The sequence below is a fragment of the Sprattus sprattus genome (assembly GCF_963457725.1).
Source record: "Sprattus sprattus genome assembly, chromosome: 3".
NCBI classification, from domain to species: domain Eukaryota; kingdom Metazoa; phylum Chordata; class Actinopteri; order Clupeiformes; family Clupeidae; genus Sprattus; species Sprattus sprattus.
In genome coordinates, this window is record NC_137922.1 from 13,479,491 (window position 1) to 13,503,788 (window position 24,298).

At 44.3% G+C, this 24,298-nt stretch overlaps 1 protein-coding gene across 1 annotated transcript in view; it reads left to right on the forward strand.

Moving 5' to 3' along the window:
• LOC308362525 (protein diaphanous homolog 3-like) overlaps nucleotides 1-24,298 on the forward strand; it is a gene marked incomplete at both ends in the record, with an annotated part of 269,083 nt that overhangs the window by 164,437 nt on the left and 80,348 nt on the right. Inside the window, 6 exons of the mRNA XM_080835226.1 lie at nucleotides 953-1,048; nucleotides 2,582-2,676; nucleotides 5,173-5,274; nucleotides 10,203-10,442; nucleotides 13,487-13,616; nucleotides 23,707-23,833. Of these exons, the coding sequence (XP_080691352.1) occupies nucleotides 953-1,048; nucleotides 2,582-2,676; nucleotides 5,173-5,274; nucleotides 10,203-10,442; nucleotides 13,487-13,616; nucleotides 23,707-23,833 (790 nt within the window). The remainder of the gene's footprint in view (nucleotides 1-952; nucleotides 1,049-2,581; nucleotides 2,677-5,172; nucleotides 5,275-10,202; nucleotides 10,443-13,486; nucleotides 13,617-23,706; nucleotides 23,834-24,298) is intronic.

A 24,298-nucleotide genomic window follows, 5' to 3' on the forward strand; every position in this document is an offset into this window, starting at 1 on the left:
CACACACACACACATACTTACTGTTACTCTCACACACGCACACACACACACACACACACACACACACACACACATACTGTTCGACACACACACATGTGCAGGCGGGCGCACACACACATATACTTTCTGTCTGACACACACGTACGTGCGTGTGTTAACACACACACACACACACACACACACACACACACACACACTGACAAAGACACATCTATACACCCTTAGCCCCCACGCAACACAGTATTACACTGATTGTTCATATAGCACAAAGTATGCATAGACCTACACACCCATATCCATTTGCACCTATACATAAACCATCTAGAATGCATGAGTAGATACACATACACAATGAAGCAAACACCACACACACACACACACACACACACATTCTCAAACATGATACCCCCTCCATCCAAGCCACCAGGTCAACAAGTTAAAGAGGCCCTTAGGGTCCTAATTACTACATCTCCCACAAGCCCCTTGCTGAATAATTTAGCGTGTTATTGAGGGTGTTTATCGTAGTTAAATGCTGATTGACATCTGAGTGGAAAAAAATATAAAGTTGTTTACTCCAATGCCGCCAATTTGTGTGTGTGTGTGCGCTTGCGTTGGTGTGCGTGCATGCGTGCACAAGAGAGGGAGCTTGTATTCCCACTGTGTCTGTGCCATTGTTTTTAATTGCACCTTGATGTGCTGACTCTTCTCCTCACTCAGTCTGTTAATCTTTTTGTACATCTATCATTCTAAGGATGTTACTTACCTTTTGATTAATAATATGACATCTTTCACTCACAGTTAATCATCTGACTTCATCTGTTTGTGTGTGATAGAGACATATGCAGAGCTGCCAAATCCTCTCATTCTTTATAAACAGTTAACCGTGTGTGTGTGTGTGTGTGTGTGTGTGTGTGTGTGTGTGTGTGTGTGTGTGTGTGTGTGTGTTCCTCAGCTAAGAAAGAGGAAGGCATGGAACAGAAGAAACCCTCCATCAAGAAGAGAATCAAGGAGCTGAAAGTGCTGGACCCAAAGATCGCCCAGAACCTCTGTGAGTTCATAAACACTTCACCGGCCTGAAACCAACACACAAACCCCCAAACCCCTCACGACGAGCAGGCTGATAGAGATTCAGTCTGCAATGCAAGTTGAGTTGAATTGTATTCAGTGCCACACCTGTCTAGAGCAGACTTTTTAAAAGTTTCATCAAAGTAGCATTGCAGTCTGTGCTCTCTCTGTCTCTCTCTCTCTCTGTCTCTCTCTCTCTATGTCTCTCTCACTCTCTTTCCCTCTATCCTCCTCTTCCCCTCTCCCTTGTTCTTTGTTGTCATTCTCTGTGAGAGATCGGCATTAGCCTGCAGGTGTACAAAGTGCCAGTTGTCTCTCTGTCGTTTTCTTCTCCCCGGTGTCCATGTAAACTTATTGTTTTGGCAATAATAAAAACGAGAGAAGATCTAAAGCTGAACAGGCACCATTTTACACACACACACACACACACACACACACACACACACACACACAGTGCTCAGGCAGTCCTTTAGTGTTTCCACATTAAGACACTCCGATACACATACACACACTTACAGAGTGCACTCAGTCTGGACCCCCATCAGCCATCTGAGCCGTGTCCATTAGGGAGAGCTGAGTCCGGCTGGAGCCCTAAGTAAATAGGTTTGAATGGTGAACAAGTTCTTTCCATTGCCCAGAAAGAAGGTGACCCGTCAGGCATGGAACTCTTACATTTTCGTAAGAAGATGGAATCAAAAACGGTAGTGAGAAGCAATGTCAAAATGTTGTATAACAACGGCATATCTTTGTTATAGTTTTTTAGGCCTTATTCACTAGTTCTGTCTCAAAATAGGTAGTACTCCAATGTTGCTTTTCACTATGCATATCTTGTTTTGCCAACTCTCGTTGAGATTAAATGAACATGTGTCTTTTTTTAAGGTTTTGGACATATTTCTGTTTTCAATTAGTTGTTAAACATACGTTTATGCAGGCAAAGATAATTTATTCCATGTTTATGTTCGTTAGGCTGACTAATGATAACCAGGATTCACTGAATTAACATAAAAACTAAATATAAAATCAGTGGCTATATCTGAATACATAAGGAACACTAGGTGGAAAATCCTCTTAAGAGAGATGGATCTTTCTATCACCATTGTGTAAGGTATGACCAGGTGTGATTTGCACGTCATTGATTTTACCCTTTTCTATGTTCAGAGATGTACTATGTGCTCTATTATTTATACCTGTGTAAGTGAGTGAGTGATAATGAATGTGTGTCTGTGTTTGGGTGTGTGAGCGAGAGAGAATGTGTGTGTGTGTGTGTGTGTGTGTGCGCGAGAGAGTGTGAGATAGGGAGGGAGGGAGGAAATGTGTGTCTTTGTATGGCATGTATTTTAAGGGAGAGCGGGGTACTTACCTGCCATAGTGGTTTGTACAGTGTGTACTTAGTCCTGCACTATAATCGAAAGCTCTTCACTTCTGTGGAACCTTGTTTATTAATTCTTGATCTGTTCCACCATCTTTTATCCCTCTGTCTATCTTTTCCTCCCCCTTTCCCTTCTCTTTCTCTCAGCCATCTTTCTGGGTTCTTTCCGAATGCCTTATGAGGAAATCAGAAGAATTATCCTGGAGGTTGATGAGGAGCAGCTCTCTGAACCCATGATCCAGGTACAATGACCTTTAACCTCAGTCTCTCTCTTTCTCTCTCTCTCTCTCTCGCTCTCTCTCTCTCTCTCTCTCAAACTAATATTTTATTTCTAAGCATGATTAGAAAAGATCATGTGCTATTCCGAGTAAAAAGGGAAGCGTGTCTTGAGGTTTTGTGGAGGTTGAATGCATGTTGATGGCATGTATCCGAAGCTTACAAAAGGGAACAGAGAGAATTGTTGACGACCCTTGGTCCCTATTATCCCGGTCTCTCGGTTTCTCCGTTGGCGTCGCGTCTCCTCGCCCTGCTCGTGCTGCTTCTCATTACGGGCCAAGAGGGTGACCCGTCTCTTCACCCTCCTCTTCCCAACACCGGAACATTCTGGATACTAAAGCTCTCTTTTCATGTCTCTCTCTTTTCTTTCTTTCGCTCTCTGGCTCACTCTGCTCCCCCACTCCAATTAGAGAGGTCTTGCTCCTAACAAACATGGCCATGTTCCTGACATATTGTCAGGCAGACACGTAAATATTCGAACACACACACACACACACACACACACACACACACACACACACACACACACACACACACAGCGCAGCTTTAATGAAGACACATGCCTGATGTGAGTGGGTTTGTGCTTGCACTCCCCATTTCTCACACCCAGTCCTCTTTAGATGCAGCACCCAAATGAGGTGTCTGCATTAGACTGCTCTCTCCAGAATATGCGTTGGCAGCGGAGCGTTACATCGACAGCTCCTCGTGTACATCTCTGCACTGCTCTCCCACAGCTGCTAACTACATGCCACAGGGTTCCGCTTTAGTCCTTTAGTGAAGTGTTGTTTGATTCCGGAGTAACTGCTTCAGCTCGGGAACTTTTTTCTTACATACAAGTGTGGAAGAGGACTAAGGAGCCACGCTCTTGGGTTTATGGGTGATGGCGCGTATACAGTGCTAACAGATGATAAACAAGAGGGGATTGGTGAAAGTCGAGTCAGCTTCCTCGGTGTACAGTTCAGAGAGAGGCAATTGTTTTAAAATGCGTCAGTGCCAGATGCTGGTTAACCAGAACGCCACCCCACAGAAAAGAACGCCACTGCACATTTTTTTTTTTCAATTGATTTACCATATTTCTGAGACTCCCTATCTTGTCCTTTCTAGGGGGTTCGAAGATGAATCCGTCTTTCCAACAGTAGAAGTGTTATCAAAGCTGAAGTTCTGCTTGGGAAGATGGGTATCGCCATCCACAATGGTGCAGAGAGCCCCTGCAGCATGCCCATCCCTTAGCAGCAGGAGGAGGGTTATAGGCATAAGGCCAGAGTTTGACTTTGCGTGTGCGCGAGGGGCCAGTAGGGTTCGTAAAAGTGACGTAAAAGACGTCATCAGAGGGTGTTCTCCATGTCCCCTCCAATGTCTTTGTGTTAGCGCAGCCGCTACACTACAAGGGCCCCTAGAAAGGGGACATTCTAAACGTGAAATAGCGTCCAAAGATGATGAAATATGTCTGATATGTCACATGTCTTAAGCACCGTCTTGGTTCAGAAAAGGGACAAAACATTGATCGCTGTTAAGCCTAAGCCACATTAAGCCTTTTACTTGTAACGGGCATCAATGGAGAGGAAAACGCCTAATGGGAGATAATGTCCATACTCTCGATTTTTAACAGGTGTGAGTGTGTATGACCTGACATGCCCAAGAGAAATTTGATGATCATCGATCGCTGTTTTGGAACATAAAGTGACATTAAGCTTTTTCAGGCTAAGAGTTTCAGAATGTCTGCCTAGAAAGCATACCCTGGGCAAACATAATAAGAACAACATCCAGTGAGGCTGCAGCTGTCCATTTGTGAATACTCAACTGAGTCTAACTTAAGCTTTAGATGAAAATCTAAAACTCCTCTTTCTCTCTCACACACACACACACACACACACACACACACCAAAAAACTGAGTATATTTCATCTAAGCAAACCAACTTGGAAATGGATGATGGCAGATATCGCTTATAGATGTGTAGCATTTAGGTACGTGTGCACCTTCAAGCATTTCTGTGTGCATTGCAACGGAGATAAAATGGAACACCCCTGTGAACTATAAAAGCATGAAAAGGTATTAACGGCTGTCTAAATGGGAAGCAGATGGAAGAGGAGGACTACAGAACAGATGGGAAGAGAGAAAGAAAGAGGGAGATGATAAGAGGATGTGTGCTGTTGAGATAGTGAAATATTAGTTTAGCTGTGACTGTTATTGTGCATATTTTCAGTGCTTTTTGGTGGTAACGCAGTCTTGCCAGTAAGGCTGACTTGAATAAGAGTGTTGGAACCCGGCAGCCTCCATAGACGATGGCTTAGCAGTGGCTTTATATGGCTGCCATAGGACTGGGTCTCACCTGACAGCAAGGCTCTCTGTACTTCACCTGATTTGGTCAGGACTCTCCAAGTGTTTTTCACTCAATCTCTCTCCATGTATATTTATTTATTTATTTGTTTGTTTGTCTTTGTCTGTCTGTGTATCTGTCAGAACCTGGTGAAGCACCTCCCAGAGCAAGAGCAGCTGAACTCCCTGGCCCAGTACAAGAGCGAGTACACCAGCCTGTCTGAACCAGAGCAGTTTGGAGTGGTGGTGAGTGCTCACAAAAAGAGCTCCTCTTTCTCTCCGTCTCTCTCTCTCTCTCTCACACACACACAGTCAAACACACACACAGACAAACTCTCAAACACAAACAGACACACACTCAAGCACAGCCCTTCCTATATCCCACACATACCTTTCCACTGATATATGCTGTTCTTAAGGTGTGTGGTTAGTAAGTTGGTAGTGGTTTGTTGTGTGTGAGTGAATGTGGTGAAAGTGAACGTCATTGAAATGGTGCATGTTTGTGAAAGCGTGTGCCTGTGACGCAAATGAGGAATAAAGTATGCTGTGTGAAATGTTGTGTTTGTGAGTGTGTGTGTGTGTGTGTGCGTGTGCGTGCGTGTGGTGGGAATAGTGCCATGTGTTTACAGGCCCTGTAAAGATTAGCTGTCGTTTCCCCAGTACCGGATGCTATGATTTGTGGCTGGCCCAGCCTCGCTCAGCTCCGCTAGGGTGTCACAACAGCGACCCATAAATAAGCCAGTAGAGTGGGAGAGCATCAGACAAACTCACCGCTCACGATGTCTGACCTTGCCCAAGATTCATAGCACCCGTGTGGGTGTGTCTCTGTGTGTGTGTGTGTGTGTGTGTGTGTGTGTGTGTGTGTGTGTGTGTGTGTGTGTGTGTGTGTGTGTGTGTGTGTGTGTGTGTGTGTGTGTGTGTGTGTATGTGTGTGTGCGCGCACGCATGCACGCACGCACCAGTAAGTCTTCTAGATTGTGTGAAGTGCAGGTGTAAGTGTGAACATGGCTTATGCTGTGTGTGTGTGTGTGTGTGTGTGTGTGTGTGTGTGTGTGTGCGCGCAGATGAGTACTCACTAGAGTGGGGTCTGTGGTGTTGACACCCTTTTAGTTTAATGAAATGGGCTGAGGCTGTAACTCAGAGGGATGCGAGGACACCATCTCTGATCTGGGACCTGTTATATAACCTCAAATGCAAGTAAGAAAAGGAAACTGCATTGCTGTCGCAAAGTATTTTTTTTCCTAAAGTGAAGTGCACTGTTGGTATGCAAGAAGTGTACAGCGTACAGTGCAAGAGAAGGTTTACACCACACTACCAACACACCTGATCTGAAGACTTGGCATTGGTCCACTCAAATGCTTTAAAAGGACATGGAGGAAGAACGTTGTAACAATTGTGTGCAGTTGTGTGTACACACACACACACACACACACACACATTGGTGCTACTTAATGGCAGACGCATGCTTATGTTTGTTTTGCGTTACTGTGCTTTAAAGTTAGGGCTTTGTCCCTGTCCAATTTATTTATTTGTTTAATAGTAGACTGATATCATGCAGAATATGACAAGTCAATTACCATCACTAAATAACAAATTAAGCTATTTGCAGACATGCCTAAAAGCAGGCTTGAAGCAAAATGATACAGAGAGATCAAGGAAAACTGGTGACAGAGCTCCCTGACAGGATAAGTAAAACATGAGCATTTCCTCTGCATAAATTTCCCAAAATAGCTTCCCAGATTTTTTAGATTTTTTTTTGTCCCACTTCCTATTGGGCAAAACTGATCACCCCTTCTTGTCATTGGCTGTTGGCGTTTCATCAACAGGTTTGCCCTGATCAGCTTTGACAACACTGACTGGCCTATAGGCATGCCAGAAAAGCCTGTTGAACTGAAGAAGAAGGCCGTGTCTGGTGTCTGAAAGGCAGAGAAGATAGTTTAGTATGAAAGAGAGACTGAGACGGAGACACTTTGGATAGAGATGAAGATAAGATAGCGGATGGATTGAGTGATAAGGTTGAGGTGGAATGAGAGACAGAAAGCCTCGGTGTCCCTGATTCGATAGTAGGAGCTTATATAATCCCTCGTGGTGCAAAGGGGGTCGTTATGTACGCTGCGTGGGCAGGGAAGAAGGTTTGCTTTAAATCTACCATCAAAGGGAATGTCTAATATTCCCAATGTGCAAGCCCATGCAGTTTCCCCCCTTGTTCTCTCTCTCTCTTCCCTCTCTCTCTCTCTCTCTCTCTCTCTCTCTCTCTCTTCCCTCTCTCTCTTTCTCTTTCCTCTCTCTCTCTCCCTCACTCCCCGAGTATCCCCTCTCGCTCACTCTCTCTTACTCTCTTTTTAACTCTCATTCCTTCTTACTTTCCCCTCCTTTGCTTGCTGTTTTCAAAGTCATACAGGGGAGCATCTGTGTGTGTAAAAGGTAGAGATATAGATCATGCACTTTGATTATGCAGAACATTGTCACCAAATCCTCACTTTTATGTTCTTCTTCCTACTTGCTGAGTTCCATTTTTTTTGCCTGCTTCTCTCTTGCTCTCTCTGTCCCTCTCTCTCTCTCTCTCTCTCTCTCTCTCTCTCTCTCTCTCTCTCTCTCTCTCTCTCTCTCTCTCTCTCTCTCTCTCACTTTGTCACTGTGGCTGAGCAGATGAATGGGAGTGTAATGAAGCAGGTAAATTAACACAGCAAGTAGCAGGAGGGAGAAATGCTCTCGTTGCCATGACAACCCGAGTGCCTTTTTCAGGTGCAGAAAGAAAGGTTGAGTCACAGTGACGGAAGAACGAGAGTACGACTGAAACAAAACAGCAGAGTAGGGGTGTGTGTGTGTGTCATAGCTCTTGATAAGTTGAAAATACTGCAACTTTGCCTCTCCAATCTTGAGTTGAGAAGTTGTATCGATTTCAAGTCTTAGTCAAGCAATCAGCTACATTGCTTTTTAATCCAGAGGACAGTCAAACAACTCAGTGAAATGCTCAGTAGGCCACGCTAGGGAAGGCAAGGAGTTGGCAAAGGAGTTGGTGCCTCTCATCCTCTCATGTCACTGTTGGAAACCTTTTTCATGAGTTTGCTCAAGAAACTTTTTGAGTCCAAAGGGGAAAGAAACTTAATAATGTCATGTGTATGCTCTGTCGTTTTGAAGGTTTATAGACACATATGTATTTTTAATTTTTTTGATGTATGGTGATGCTGTTCAATCATTTACGACTGCAAGTTCTTTGAATTGAAGTCTGTTTCATGGTGGATAAGAAGTCTGCCGACATGAGCTGGCTGAAGGTTTACACATATACATTAGCCATTTAATGATACCCTCTTTTATCCCTGTGGTCCCTCTAGATCAGGTTTCATATACTCAGAGATATAATGTATATCTTGCATATCTCTTTCCCAACACAGAAATGTTATTTGTTCATGATTGTGAAGGAGCCTGGTTTGGATGCTGATAATGACTTTTTGCTTAATTGGCCATTTGGCTCCATATAGATTAGTCTAACTGTGCCTCATCTAAGGCCTGCTGTGATTGGATAAGACATGTGGACGAGACTGAAACCAGCAGATGTTCCAGAGTAGTGAATAGATGCAGATTTATTTTATTTCCTGTGTTAACAGAAGACAGCTGATGGTTAGGGCTAGAACCAGAATGCATTTGTGGATTGATTACTTTTTCACAAGGGTGTGTACATTTCTGTACAGTTGCAAAAGTGTACCGTTTTGTGTTCTCGCGTGTGTGTGTATGTGTAGAGGACTTAACTGAGTGATAAGCATGTCTGTAAGGAAGAGTTGATACGTGTGTATGTTGCTTCCCGCGCTCTGCAGTGCCTCCTTTCATTAAGCCAAGCCGGTGTGAGATAATAGCAGAATTATGGAGATGATCTGCTTCCATATGAGTTCTACCTGATTGATTTAGTGACGCCCGAGACTGAGACCGTGGGCTGCCAATCTGCTCTCATTCGGACAAATTGGGCCCCGGTCCGCCGTGGAGCCCCGGAGGCTACGCCAAGCTCTCGCACACACATTACATTAAAAAAATGATAACGCCGCATACCCAACGTCTCCAGTCTGTGTAAAGGGTTATATCACAGGCTGCTCAGGTGACACACACTCTCACACTCACACTCACACTCACACTCACACACACACACACACACACACACACACACACACACACACACACACACACACACACACACATCCACACACTCTCTCTCACACACACACACACACAAACATCCACACACTCTCACACACAAACTCACTCACACACACACACACACACACACACACACACACACACACACACACACACACACACACACACACACACATCCAAACAATCCACATGATGCTCACTGTGAAAGCAGCACACTTTATTCTGCCGTTACGCGCCATGTTCAGTCAGAGGCAGCCCAATGCAATATTCCCCAATTTAGCGTAAATCATGTCAGGCCAGTAACTCAACGCCATCCATCGCCCCCCACCCCACCCCTCCTCTTTTCCTCTGCCCTCCCTACGGACACACGCTTGCCAATTAGCACGCTGGGGCTGTGCCCAAATCTGATCATCTCCACCATCCATTACCACTGCCTAGCAACACACAGCGAGAGTTGGGGGACGTAGGCCTGGGAAAAAATAGCATCTAAATTGCTCGTCACAAAATTAACATAATGGCTTAACGGACCCTTACTCTGGTGACGTTATCCGTGCTCGCCTTGACCCCCTTCAACATAGGTCTCCGCTCCTGTCTAGCCACTTTCCTATGATTCGTCCTTTTGTTGGCGGTTCTGTTGTGTTCTCTCGTTCTCTCTGTACATCTTTGCTCAGGCTTTCTTCTCCTTCAATCCCCTTAAGAGTACATGTGATCCATCTCTCGTCTAATTCCTCATTTCAGTGAGGTTGTATGTGTGTGCGGGCGTGTGTGTGTGTGTGTGTGTTTGCACGTGCGTGCGCGCGCGTGCGTGCGTGCGTGCGTGTGTGTGTGCGCGCGCGTGAAATAGAAAGACACACAGAGATAATGTAAGACTAATTAATGTGCATTGTGACTGAGGGTCAGTTTGTCGTGCTGTGCTGACATGTTTCCCCCCTCTCTGTCTCTTCCCCTCACCCCCTCTCTCTCTATTTCCCCTCCTCTCTCTCTCTCTCTCTCTCTCTCTCTCTCTCTCTCTCTCTCTCCCTCAGATGAGCAGTGTGAAGCGGCTGAAGCCCCGGCTGAACTCCATGCTGTTCAAGCTTCAGTTTGAGGAGCAGGTGTGCAACCTGCGGCCGGACATCCTAGCCGTGAACGCGGCGTGCGACGAGGTGCGCAAGAGCAAGAGCTTCAGCCGCCTGCTGGAGCTGGTGTTGCTGCTGGGCAACTACATGAACGCAGGCTCCCGCAACGCCCAGTCCTTTGGCTTCGACCTCAGCTCCCTCTGCAAGGTGTGTGTGGGTGTGTGTACTAGTGGGGTGGTGTCTATCTGTATGGATTGCCAAGCCTTGTGTGTGAAGTGGGTGCAGCACATGGGACCTTATTTTTCTATTGTGTTTTTTTTCCTGATCAGAAGAAGCATCAGTATCAGCCTTCTAGAGTTCTCTGTTTTCAGACACATAACTTTCTTGTTCCCTGTTTGCCTGGTCCATCATCATCATCATCATCATCATCATTCATTCATTCATTTCATTTCAGTTGAGTTGAGTTCAGTGGGAGTTTTGCCCACACTGAATGACCATCATTACAGAAGACAGAGCAACAGCTTCATCCAGCTGACACTATGGCAGAAAGCTGTAGATCTCCAAGTCATCATGTGACGCACCCTCTGAGTGTGTGAGTGTGAGTGTGAGTGTGAGTGTGAGTGTGTGTGTGTGTGTGTGTGTGTGTGTGTGTGTGTGTGTGTGTGTGTGTGTGTGTGTGTGTGTGTGTGTGTGTGACCTCTCAGCGGTCATATTCAGCTCAGTGCCAATGGATCTTTTCTCCGCCTCTCTCAGGGTCACCATATCCCGCTGCAGCACATTTTATTTCATAAACTGTCATCTTTTCTTACATGGCAAACAGATAAGATGATCATTTATGTTTCTGAATCTGTGGGTACTGCTCGTATGTGTGTGTGTGTGTAGGGGAGGGGGGGGGGGGGGGGCTATGTTGGTGGGCTTAGATGTGTAGTTGGTGGGGGATAGAGGGATTGGGATGTCAGATCATAGATCACACATTGGGATCACAGATAGATATACACACAAACACACATGCGCGCACACACACACGCACACGCACTCACACATATACACACACACACACAGACACACACACACACACACAGACACACACACACACACACACACACACACACACAAGTGCACAGTCATAGTCACACACACACACACACATACACACTCATAAACTTACATATACACACACACACACACACACGCACCTCAGATGTTGCTTTGCTTTTATGTCACCTTGAGCTTATCGGCCGGACCCATCTAAAGTGCCTCTCCCCGTGCGATGTCTCTCTGTTCCTGCCCTTCCTCATCCTCTTCATCTTCCTCTCTTTTTTCACCGGATGTTTGAAAGGCCTTCATTTGATTTAACACTATCAGGCACCAGTGCCGTGCCTATCTGCTGGCATCTATCAAAGCTGCCGAGACCAAAACACACTTTAGTTCTCCTTCATGTGGGTACACCAGATAAGGCCCCACTAATGCTGCAATGCCAATGTGTGTGTGTGTGTGTGTGTGTGTGTGTGTGTGAGACTATATCGTGGCCTACAGTTTATTCTGTTCCTTATACATTGTATTTACTTTCTTTCACCAGCACAAGTTTCACAACAGGAAAATGTTTGTGTTTTGGTGTTTCTATGGACATGCTTGTTTTTGTGTGTCTGTGTGCGTGACTGTGGGCGTGCGTGCGTGTGTGTGTGTCTGTGGGCGTTTCTGTGGGCGTGCCTACGTGTGTGTGTGTGTGTGAGTGTGTCTATGCGTGCAAGAGATGGAGTGCATGCATGCAAGTTTGAGTAGGGGTTTAAGATCTAGCTCAGCAGGCCAGCATCACATCTTATGGCTATTCAACTAAAAATAGCCTCCACAAACACACACCTTGCCCACCATGGACACCTCTCTCCACAGAACAGAACCTCAGCACCCTGAAGTGACTCTCCCAGATCCACACATATAGACACACCTGACATACATGCTTTCACCCCCCCCCCCCCCCCCCCCCCCACACACACACACACACACAAACACAAACACTCCTACTTGCTAAAACCTCAGCAGATTCATGAAGAGAAATGATTATTAACCATGCATGCATACTCGTTACTGCGTCGTTCGTTATCACACCCTCAAAAACACTGCCAGGTGTACATCCTGCCATGCTTTGAGACACATGCACACCCCATGCCATTCTCTTCTGAAAAGTATGTGTGCATTTGTGTAGCTGAGCGCTTAGCTTAGCATAGCCTAGACTAGCCGTGTGGCAGCCTGGCCCCTAGGAGTGTTTCACTGGTCTTTAGCACACGTTATCACCTCTTGCCCTCAGGCCCCCACCTCACAGCGCAAAATGTCCCCCCTGTGTCTGGCTGTCTGTGTGTGTGTGTGTGTGTGTGTGTCTGTCTCCGATTCTGTCTGTCTGTCTGTATGTCTGTCTGTCTGCGTGTATGTGTGTTTATTTCTGTTTGTGTTCAAACTCCATTTTGTAATTGTCATTTGTTGTTGTATCAATAGGGTAACAACAGGAGATGATTCTCTATTCTTTCGGTGGATCCATTTATTCCCGTGGATTATCTTATTTTCCTTCGCCTGTACTGTCTTTCTGTTTACCTCTCGCTCTCTCTACACATTGAATCTCTGTTTTGTTGTCGTTGTTGTTGTTTGTCTGTATATCTCATTTAATCCCCCCCTTTCTTTCCGTGCTTTCTTCTTGAAATCAGGACATTTTCCATTTTCTCACTAGGTGACGGCTCAACCGCCTCTCTCTACCCCTCTCTCCCTGCTGTGCGGCATAATATGTAGCCTTATCTCTGCTAATCACACACTCCTCTTTTTGATTCCCTCCTACCATCGCTCCCTACTTTTTTAGCCGCACAAAGGCGTGATATCTGAGCAGTGGGATGCTAATCATAATCTACAATGAACATTTCCATTCTCCTGCCTTTTCAGTAGCAGCTATCAAAGTTGTCATCAAACATAGGTATAGAGTAGAGTGAGTGATGTCTTTGCAATCTCATTATTTTTTTTTATATCTGTGATCTCTATATATTTATATGTATTCTTTATTGTCACTTTATTTAATCATTTGCGCAATGAGTTGTGTCTCCCTTCCATGCCTCTCTTCCTCTGTCTGTTTGTGTGTGTGTATTTCTTCTGTGTCCAATTTGCTGACTTTCTGAATGATTTGTATCTTTTATTTCCATTTGCCTATGGACATGAGGTGATATTATTTCGACTCAAGTTGTATTTACCCTCTGTGTGTTTTTCTGACTCAGCTGAAGGACACCAAATCTGCCGATCAAAAGTCTACTCTTCTCCACTTCCTAGCTGAAGTTTGTGAGGAGAGGTATCCCGAGGTGCTGCGCTTTCTGGATGACCTACAGCACGTGGACAGAGCAAGCAGAGGTGAGCACACACACACACACACACACACACACACACACACACACACACACACACACATTTTTACTTCTTTATTTGGATTTGATAAATAAGTACATATCATGGCAAAATCCAAATTTGGCTACACACACACACACACAAACACCAAACTTTGCATACACCCATCATTCTATCTGTTCTGAGGTCTTACTTTGTCTGATCACCGACCCTCAAACTTGAGTAAGCACTCAAGAGTCCCCAGTGTCTAATTACTCCCCACGTCGGGGAGGCCTCTTCACTGGCTGAACTGCACTTGACGTGCCGGGCCGTGTTAGGACAGTCTATCTCTCACACAGCTCAAAGACATGAGGTGACTCTGAGCCGAGAAAGTAGCCTCTCATCTTACCTAGAGGTCTCGTGCTCTGGGTGGATTTCAGATGACAGACAGACGTGCTAGAGAGTGTACTTTTGTAGTGGAAACGGTCCAAATGACCAATTGGTCATGGGCAGTTTCTGATAAGGTGACTTGGTTGGAAAAGCCCAGGCCATGTTCAACTTGGTATTCAGAAGTGTGTTGATAAGTCAACTTGTGTGTCAATAATGTCAGATTAAAAACAATCCGCAATCGATAACGAATTGCCATTCTCACTTAGCCATCAATCACAGCTAAATAGAAGTGTCTTCATTCTCACATGAAACAGCATGTTATGGAATAGTAAGAGATACAGTCAGCACTGCCAGCAAAGCTTACTATTATGATGATTCAAATACAGCAGAAATTCATTGCACAGTCATAGTAAGGTCTCACGCCAGTTAACCAAGTGTTGGAACCGAATATTGATGTTTTTTTCTGTTCTAATTGGTTGTTTACGTAGTAAATAACTATTGTATAACACGTACAAACAACCATACACTCACAACTCAAAATAAAGGTTGATAATTATGGCAATCATATAGTTGGCTCATGCCTGGTTGCCAAGCTTGCAACCGCTTTTTAAAGTTAATCGTGAGCCCTGCATGAATTGGACACTCCTTTGAGTATCCGAACCCTAGCATAGCATAGTGCCTATTCTGCGGTGATACAGATCTCTCTTACACCTACCTACCCTCCCCCAACACACACCCACACACCCACACACCCACACACACACACACACACACACACACACACACACACACACACACACATAAACTGATTTCCAATGATCCTCACAAAACCACAGTGTGATATACTCAGTTTAAAGTCCTCTGTGTGTGACTTTAGGCTCAGTTCTATATGACTGCCAGATTGCTTGATGTTGAAAGCTTCTCACCAAATACTGGTCTGTATCTTTCTCTCTCTCTCTCTCTCTTTCTCTTTCTCTCGCTCTCTCACACATATCTTCTCATATATTATCATATTCATCTATCATATATTCTGTAACTCTCTTCTCCTTTCTTAAATCATGCGTAATTAAGCGCAAACGTGCTAACAAGTCTTTTTTATAGACGTGTGTGTTGTCATCAGCTCTCGGGTGTGTTGCATGGCACCATCTGATTATGGCAGCTATTTTTTCCCCTTGCTGGTGTCAGCCTGAGTTCTCCAACCCACCAGGGGCTTCTCATTTTGGGTCATCATGAATTATTACTCACTCACCCTGCGCTCTGAACACTGTTCACGTGTACACACCTTACATATACACATCATACAAGCGTTTTTACACTGTACATGCGCACACACAAAGTAGCTGGTGGATTTTAAATTATCATATTTTTTATCAGCCACCATTTTTTTTTTATCACACTTTTGTGGGTAAATAACTTCTCTTCTAACTTGCTTTGAAAAAAACAACTTAGACATACCATTTTCAATTTTGCAATCAAAATGATGGAGTTTTTGCTGGAGATTTGTAATTGTGAAAACTTGCGAGATTTTTTTTCTCTTTAAACCCCACTTAAACTCCACATAAACTAGAGGAAAAAGTATGTTTTTGTAATAGTAGGTTAATATTTTTAGTTTTTATGTGGTTCGCTATGAACAACCCTTCTAAACACACTTTTATATACACATGGCACATTCATTAAACATGCAGAGGCAACACACATACGCTGATCTCTGATGACGTCCCAAATGATGAGTAGGCTCTTATTGATGTTGAACTGAAAGAACCCTCTTAGTGCCTTTTGTGGTCTATATTAAAGGCACAGTGAATTTGGGATCCGTAGGTGATGACAGTGAGAGAGAGAGAAAAATGCTTTGAAAGAGTGCATTGTATCTATAGCAACCAGTAGGATCCTCCTTGCAGCTTTTAACTGCAGTCTCATAACACGTCATACACACACATACTCCACACACACACACAAACACACACACACACACACACACCAACACAGACACAGACACATAATCAAACACACCTGTAACTTGCACTTCCTTTAAGTCCCCAAAATCAAGGTCTTGATATATATATATATATATATATATATATATATATATATATAGTATATGATGAGCGTTAATCCTACATATGTTCTCGTCTGCCTCCCTCATGCTGTAAGTTGGTGTGCATTTGTCAGACTGCGGAACAGACACAGATTTTTCCCTCTCTCCACATGAGCAAAAAGTAAATGGCTTCCAGAGTTTCTAGCTCTCTCAGTGGCCTTTGTTGAGAGTCACTGGGCAAGCTGTCCGCCGCACAGTCCAGTAAGTAACCTCAAGCCAAAGCTCAGTGTCTGAAACACAGCCGTGCCAGTTGGCACACCATCCAGGTGCAGGTCTCCTCATAGCCTATCAAGCCCCAAAGGGTTTTTGTGTGGAGAGTAGTACAGAGTAGATTTCCACTTGCTGCTTGTAACACCGCTCTGGGTGTCTGGACAGCCTGGATACTGGTCTTGCAGGTGTCCTGTCAGTGATCTGCGCTGGGAGCAACCAGCTACAGCCTTGTTTCCACAGGTATGGGAACAGCACACTATATACCATCTCAGCCAGTGCGTTAATATGCTGGCAGGCTAATGATGATACGATTGGGTTGATCTACCTAGCAGACTACATGCAAGCTAAAATGCTCTAACACACATCAAATAGTACATTTGACCCCGTTAAAGTGGCTCTGTGTTATTCAAATCAATGGAAATATATTCATATGGCATGGAGCTGAAGTATAGGGACTGAATTGGTCGCCATGCTGTTGATCTGCATGCCATATTTGTACATTTGTACATATTTAATACTATATTTATTTAGTTTTTAGTTATGGTATTGGCTTCATTCAGTGTTTGAGAATGGTGGCAGTTTGTACATGTATTTGTACGACTACTTGCAGTTGAAATGCATGCAGCATAATGTGATCTGACTGACACACTCAGGCTGGACTAAACCCCACAAGGCGATTGTGTGTGTGTGTGTGTGTGTGTGTGTGTGTGTGTTTGTGTTTGTGTATGTGTTTTTGTGTGTGTTTGTTTGTTTGTGTGCGTGAGAGAGAGTGAGAATGAGTACATGCTTTTTCTATCTCCTTATTTGCGATGACATTTAGAAGTTTGTGTGTGTGTGTGTGTGTGTGTGTGTGTGTTTGAGCCTCGTATATCGATCGAAGGGTAGAAATTGACAGGTATGTCCTTTGTGGTCACACTGCCTCGGGCAGCCCCCATGGATGAGAGGGGGGTGGATTCAGAAACCGTTAACTAAAGGGGGCATGGACTAGAGGAAGAAAGAAATGGGCAACATGGAGACAAAAATGCTGTGTAAACAAAATCACTACAGTGTGATGGCAGAGTGTCATCGTTGCTTTGTCTGAACCCTTGCTAATTGTTATATCATTTCTTGTGTTTTTTTTTTTTTTGTTGATTTGTGTTCTGTAACTGTTCCTTCACTGTTTACTACACACCACCACCCTCTCCGCTTCTCTGCTGGTAGAGCGGGTGTCTTCTCTACCTTCTTTCAAAGACCTTTGTTCATTAGCATACAACATTTACAGCAGAATAAATAACTCAGACACACACACACACACACACACACACACACACACACACACACATACATCTTGGATGTCCATTGTCATCCTAGAGTTGTAATTCGTATAGTAAGTAAGTGGCTGTGCTTAGAGTGTTTCTTCTTCGATAAAGGATGGTCTTTCATTAAGTGCTTGTGGATTAGTGCATGTGTGTTTGTATTTGTTTGTGTGCACGTGTGTGTGTGTGTGTGTGTGTGTGTGTGTGTGTGTGTGTGTGTGTGTGTGTGTTTGTTTGCGTGTGTTTACCCATGTGTGTGTGTGTGTGTGTGGAGAGGCCTGTTCTTGTATTAAGGGAGACTGGCTGGGACTGAAAAGTCTCAAGTGGACCATCAGTTTTATGTGTATTATTGTATTATGTCCATGAGATTGTTTCTTAAAGTATTCATTAAAATAAATTGGAGATCTTCTGTTTAAGATGTTGTGAAGTGGTCTGGCCCCATCCTCAATCACTAACCCCTAATGAGTTTCAAGACGTTCCAAAAAGTGCCCCCCACTTGTTTCTACAATGCAACCGAGGGCTTTGATGCGACTGACATTCCTTCTATTGCAATGTCCAATTAGGCCTTCTTTTGTAGCCTATTAACTTATCCAAATAACACTAGTGACAGTCTTTTTTCTCTCAGACAGATTTCAGTTGTCAATTTAAATGTCGATGTATCTCTACGTGATACAAGAATAGCTGAATCATTCAGTGTGGACACATGTGTCCAATTTCCGATTTCAGTCCGATTTAAATCAGAGATCCGATTCATGTGTCTCCCCAAATCTAGATTTCTTGTGTCCGACTTGAGTCCGACTGGACTCCGATGTAAACCCCTGGATACACGATTCGATTCCGCTGGGAATCGGACTGGGCGCGCATGTGTCTCTCGAATCTAGATTCCAATTGGAATGTCTATGATATGATAATCGCTTCTAGACGGTCAGTTCTTGTGCTCCCTCTCATTCACGTTGAAATACTGAAACCGAAACTGAGACTTTGAAACTGGAACGCAACTGTTTTGGACAGAACGCTCTAATTCAGTGAACAAATATTTTCATATTACTTTTCCAGCAGTTGTTAGTCATGTAATCCATTCATATCTATGTGAATCAATCAATACTAATACAACTTTAACTGTGGTGTGTTTTTGTTTCATTTCACAACATATTTACTGTATAATCAACGGTAGCAGATGTAAACATTCCGCATTTGATTTGAACTGACGCGGCCAAGATCTGGATTTTTCACTGCCATGTGCGTTGAGATTAGTGCAGTTAACCCCCCATGGAGACCCCATGGAGAGAATCGGATCGGAGTACTGCCATCATGTGCACGCACTGATTAGCACATAAAAAGAGGGAACAAGGACAAATGATCATTGGTCCAGGTATACGGCCCTGTGGGATGCCACAGGAATTTGGCATGGCCTCAGATAATATACTGCCTACGTCTACTTGTTGGTCTCTCCCTGAAAAGAATTGCTCTAGCCACATAAGTGAGGAGTTATTGCATCCTAAGGCTTTCATCTTCAGTAAAAGAATAGTTGAAGGCACAGTTCACAAATATTTCCTGCATCAATTTCCCTCCTAATAATTAAGACTAAGAGATCATTAATACAAGTACAAGATTAAGACGTGTGTGTGTGGGCAGCCTGCTCTGAGTAGAATGTATCGCTATTTTGCCAGAGGTCTTTTGGGTAGCTAAGAGACCTGGCACACAAAGACCCAACTACAGCAGACAGAGACATCTCTTGCTGGGCCTCTGGGATTACTTGTGTGTGTGTATGTGTGTGTGTGTGTGTGTGTGTGTGTGTCTGTGAGGAAGATAGGGAGAAAGCATGTCTAGGAACACAGCCACAACAAGGCCAACTCACTTCAAGCATGTTTCAACTGTGTGGTAGAGTAAGATTTTTTTTTGGGTGCAATGCTTCCTGTTGGTCTGAAATGCAGGCTTTCATGCCCACCAGAAAGTAATGTAGTTAAAAGCGAGTACGGTTGTGTGTGTGTACTTTCTGGCATGAGCACAATGTCTTGGAACCATACAGGTGTGCACATCTCCCATTCTAAACATGTGCTAAATCTCCTTCAGAGTTACCTCTTCGCCTCCATCGTTCCTCCTCTCTATTCTAGCCCAGTCCAGTCCCCTCTCGTCTTCACTCTCTCCTCCTTCCTTTCTTGCTCTCTTCCCTGAGACTCATGTGGAGGCCTGCTTGACTCTGGAACTTCCCAGAACATCCATCAATGCCACGAGCCATAATCACACTTATCAACACGTTTATTTATTCAGTCACTCCAACACCAGCCTGCGCCAGCGTGCTGGATTTATCTACTGCAAAGCACTAGGCACACGCACACACACACACACACACACAGACACAAAGGCACTCAACAGACACACACATACATACTGACAGAGATTAGGGGATGGTTACATATTTATCCACTGTGAGGCACTACAGACATTGCTAAATCTTTCTCAGACACAAACACATGCACACATACACACACACACAAACACAGAAAGTGTACATGACTATAGATGAAGAAGAAAATATGACATGCATAATAATTTGGCCTCTTGTGACTGACTGTGCTGTTCTGTGAACATCTGCTGTTTGAGCTAGACTCTTCTTCCCCCATTCATTGTGTGTGTGTGTGTGTGTGTGTGTGTGTGTGTGTGTGTGTGTGTGTGTGTGTGTGTGTGTGTGTGTGTCGGTTACACAATGTGTGTGTGTGTGTGTGTGTGTGTGTGTCAGTTCAGAGACTGGTGTGTGTACATAGTTGTCTACGTTCCGAGAATTCCGTTCATATTTGTGATCAGAGGCCTTTGCATGTATGTGCGTGTGTGTGTGTGTGTGTGTGTGTGTGTGTGTGTGTGTGTGTGTGTGTGTGTGTGTGTGTGTGTGTGTGTGTGTGTGTGTGTGTGTGTGTGTGTGTGTGTGTGTGTATGTGTGTGTATGTGCGTATGTGTGTGTGGTCCACACATGCGTGTGTGCTGAGAGTAAGCCGGTCGGAGGATTGGTTGGGTCTTGACATGCTGTGCTCTGGTCCACCTTCCTCTGACCTCCATGAGAGGGTGCTAGAGGCTGGTGTCTGGGGACTTAAGAGGCTAAGGCTGCAAGTGATCCTATCCACAGCACTAGCGTGTGAGTGTGTGTGTGTGTGTGTGTGTGTGTGTCTGCCCCACATGCTGTTGCCTGTGTATAGCACCTGATGTATCAATCTCCTCCTGGCCACATGGTCCTCATGCATGCATAAGACAGTCACCTAAAGTCCCCCCCTCTATTCATCTTCTTGGTGTCTGACACATGCACGGATACACACACACCCTAACACACACTCACACACACACACAAATGCAGCTCTGATTGAGACACTGATGTGCTGGGAGTATGTGCCAGCTCAGGGTCTGACTGCAGCCAGTTAATCTGAAGCAGGGTGTCGCCACCAGAAAGCGAAAAGGGAAGAGAAAAAAGAAGCGAGAAGGAACCAACTTTGAGGCTAAGAGATGGAGCAGCTGAAAGGCAGATAGTGGACTATTCAGGTAATGTTTGGGGAGAAAATGAAGGGTAGACCGAAATAAATGTGCAAGGAAGATGGCTAAATGATCTCGAGGCAATGAGTTTGTTTGTGCGAAGCTTATAGTTGTGATAAGCACTTAGTCAAACTTGTTGTCACACAGTAGCTTTCCCTCGCTCTCTCTCTCCCTTGTTCTCTCTCTCTCTCTCTCTCTCTCTCTCTCTCTCTCTCTCTCTCTCTCTCTCTCTTTCTGTCTTTCTCCCTCTATCACCTCTTTCTTTCTCCCTCCCTTCCCTTTTCTCTCACTTCCCCGTTTTCTTCATTTTTTCCCCCCAATTCAAATAGCTTTACTGGCATGACGAATGGGGCATTTAAAGGATAAGGAATGCAAGGAAAAATAACTAGATATATTTAATACATTAAAACTTTAAAAAAATCACCACTTCAAAGACCTAATGTTACCATTAATGTCTTTTGGCAAGTTTGTCCAGAACAAAAGTCATTTTCAGAGACAGAATTTAGCTTTTACGTCACAATATCAGAATTCCAGGCGGTCAAAAGTTTAAATACACCAAATTCACCGTCTCTGTAAACAGCCTGGAAGCTTCTGGAAACCGATTGTCATGACTTTAGAAGTTTCAGATTGGCTTGCTGTCATTATTGGTAGTCAATTGGGGGCGTGCCAGTGGCTGTAGTTTAGGCCACTCCTTCAGACCCAGTGTCCTTTGGCTTGTGATCATGGGCAAATGTGAAGAAATCAGCCAAGACCTTAGATAAAGAATGGTTTCTCCTTCGGAGCAATTTCAAAACATTTGAAAAGACCACATTCATCTGTACAAACCATATAACACAAATGTAAACACCACAGGCCACACGGTTCCACTAAATATTAACAAAGTGGATGAAAACCTTTGACCCACTGAGAATGTCATAATTAATGTAAAAATCCCCTCTATTTTTCTCGAATTTGACATCATCAAAATAAAGTAGTTGGACAAACTGAATTAACAGGAAATAAATATTGTGAAATGGGGATGGATGGATATATATTGTGAAAGACTGAGTTTGAATGTTTTTAGCCATAGTGTAGGTAAACTTCGCCCTCAACTGTACATTGTGTAAAGAAGCATGAAACATTATTTACATTTAGGTTAACTTAATGTCAGTCTCTCACACTCTCTCTCTCTCTCTCTCTCTCTCTCTCTCTCTCTCTCTCTCTCTCTCTCTCTCTCTCTCTCTCTCTGTCTCTCACGTACTCAGTGACGTTTTTTGTACTATGTGGTAACACTGATTGGTTTGGTCACACAGCTGGAATAAGTGATGCAGCTGTTACTTGACAAGTCTTCTACATTACGATGTAATTGTCGGCCTTCTTTGATTAGGAAGGGATTGCCAGCTGTACAATACACACACAAAACCCACACAGTCAATTTGAAATGGTTAGGAAAAGTAACTAACCACATCGCTGCGTGTGGCAATTTATTGAGCCAGTCTCTGAAGAGCCTCTAATGTTTATTCATCACACTGTCATATTTCTGCCATGTGTTTTTAGTTGTTAGTTAGTTAGTTCTTCACAGCTGTCCTGATATGCTAAGATATTAGGGGTTCTCCGGTGTTAGATTGTGCCTGTATGGACAAGTGCATGCCTTAATGTGTGCACATGCACTTTTTTGTGTGAGTATGTGTATTCTTTGTTGTGTGTGTGTGTGTGTCTTTAGTATTCTGTGGTGGGGCTGTCAGTGAGGTGGCTGGAGATTGAAGTGTTCAGTCTAAGGCTCTGCAATTGCTTCTTTGTGTGCAGTTTGGACACAGACACACACACACACACACGTACACACACAGATCTACACCTATATGTGTGCACCATGCATCTCTAAAACCTCTGAGACACTACCAATCAACTCTATCTCTCTCACACACACACACACACACACAAACACACACACACACACACACACACACACGGTCCACACGCCACAAACTCACAAACTACCGGGCGAGATTGAAGAGAGACCAGACTTTCTTTAACTTGTTTGTACCTCAGCTGGAGCTGGGCTTGTTTGAGAGGTTCTCTCCCCGCATCTCAGTACAGCTGTCTGTCTTCCTTTTGACAGCGTCTGCCCTTATAGTCCAGCAGTGCCCACTGGCCTGAGTTTGGTTGATGCAGCCATTGTTAGGCTGTACCCAGTTTGATACAGTGACTACGTTTAGGCAAGGGCGCATAGTGATTTTGTAGCTTATTTAACAGGAAATGAGGCAGTTCTGTGTTGTTGCAATGTCCTTGGATTGAGACGTCATGTGCTGCAGCAGCTTCAAGTATAATGGAGCAGTTCGTTTAATTTAGAGATCAGCACACTCACGCTGTCAGCTTGAGATCAGAGTGCAGGGGGATGGACGCTAAGTGTCAGTTGTGTTTTATCAGTCGTTTATATTGATTTCTTACATTTTGTTATTTGGTTGCCAATGGTTATTTCTGATGCTGTGTGTGTGTGTGTCTCTGTGTGTCTGTGTGTGTGTAGGCATGCACGTCTTTATGTAAAGCTACTTCAGCATATACATTTACATGTTCTCATCCATTTGTTTTGGTGTGTGTGTGTGTGTGTGTGTGTGTGTGTGTGTTGCAGTTTCGGCGGAGAACCTAGAGAAGAGCCTGCGTCAGATGGAGCGGCAGCTGCAGCAGCTAGACAGAGACCTGCAGACCTTCAGCTCCCCTCAAGACGAGCAGGACATGTTCACCACCAAGATGACCATATCCTTACGTGCACTCACACATACACACACACACACACACACACACACATGCCTTTCACGCACAGTAATAACACACATCCTTATCAGCTCCAGGAGTTATTCTCCAACTCTACACTTCTCTACTGATTCCTTAGAAGGATACTGAATCATTGAATATTACACACATATATACACACACACACACACACACACACACACACACACACACACTCGGACTCACTCACTTACAAATGAAGGGGCCTCTGTGTGTGTCAGGGTAGATATGTGTGTGTTTGTGTGTGCGCGTGCTTGTGTGCACGGACACCTGCATGGCAGTGGCTTTGACACCTCTGTTAATTATTCACTCAAAGGATCTCACACTGACAATCCTGTCTAGAGACAGGTGTCTGTTTAATAATGAAGCTAGCCCGACCAACCTTTTTCCTCTCTCTCACACACATACACAGAAAGAGTGTGTCCTGCTGT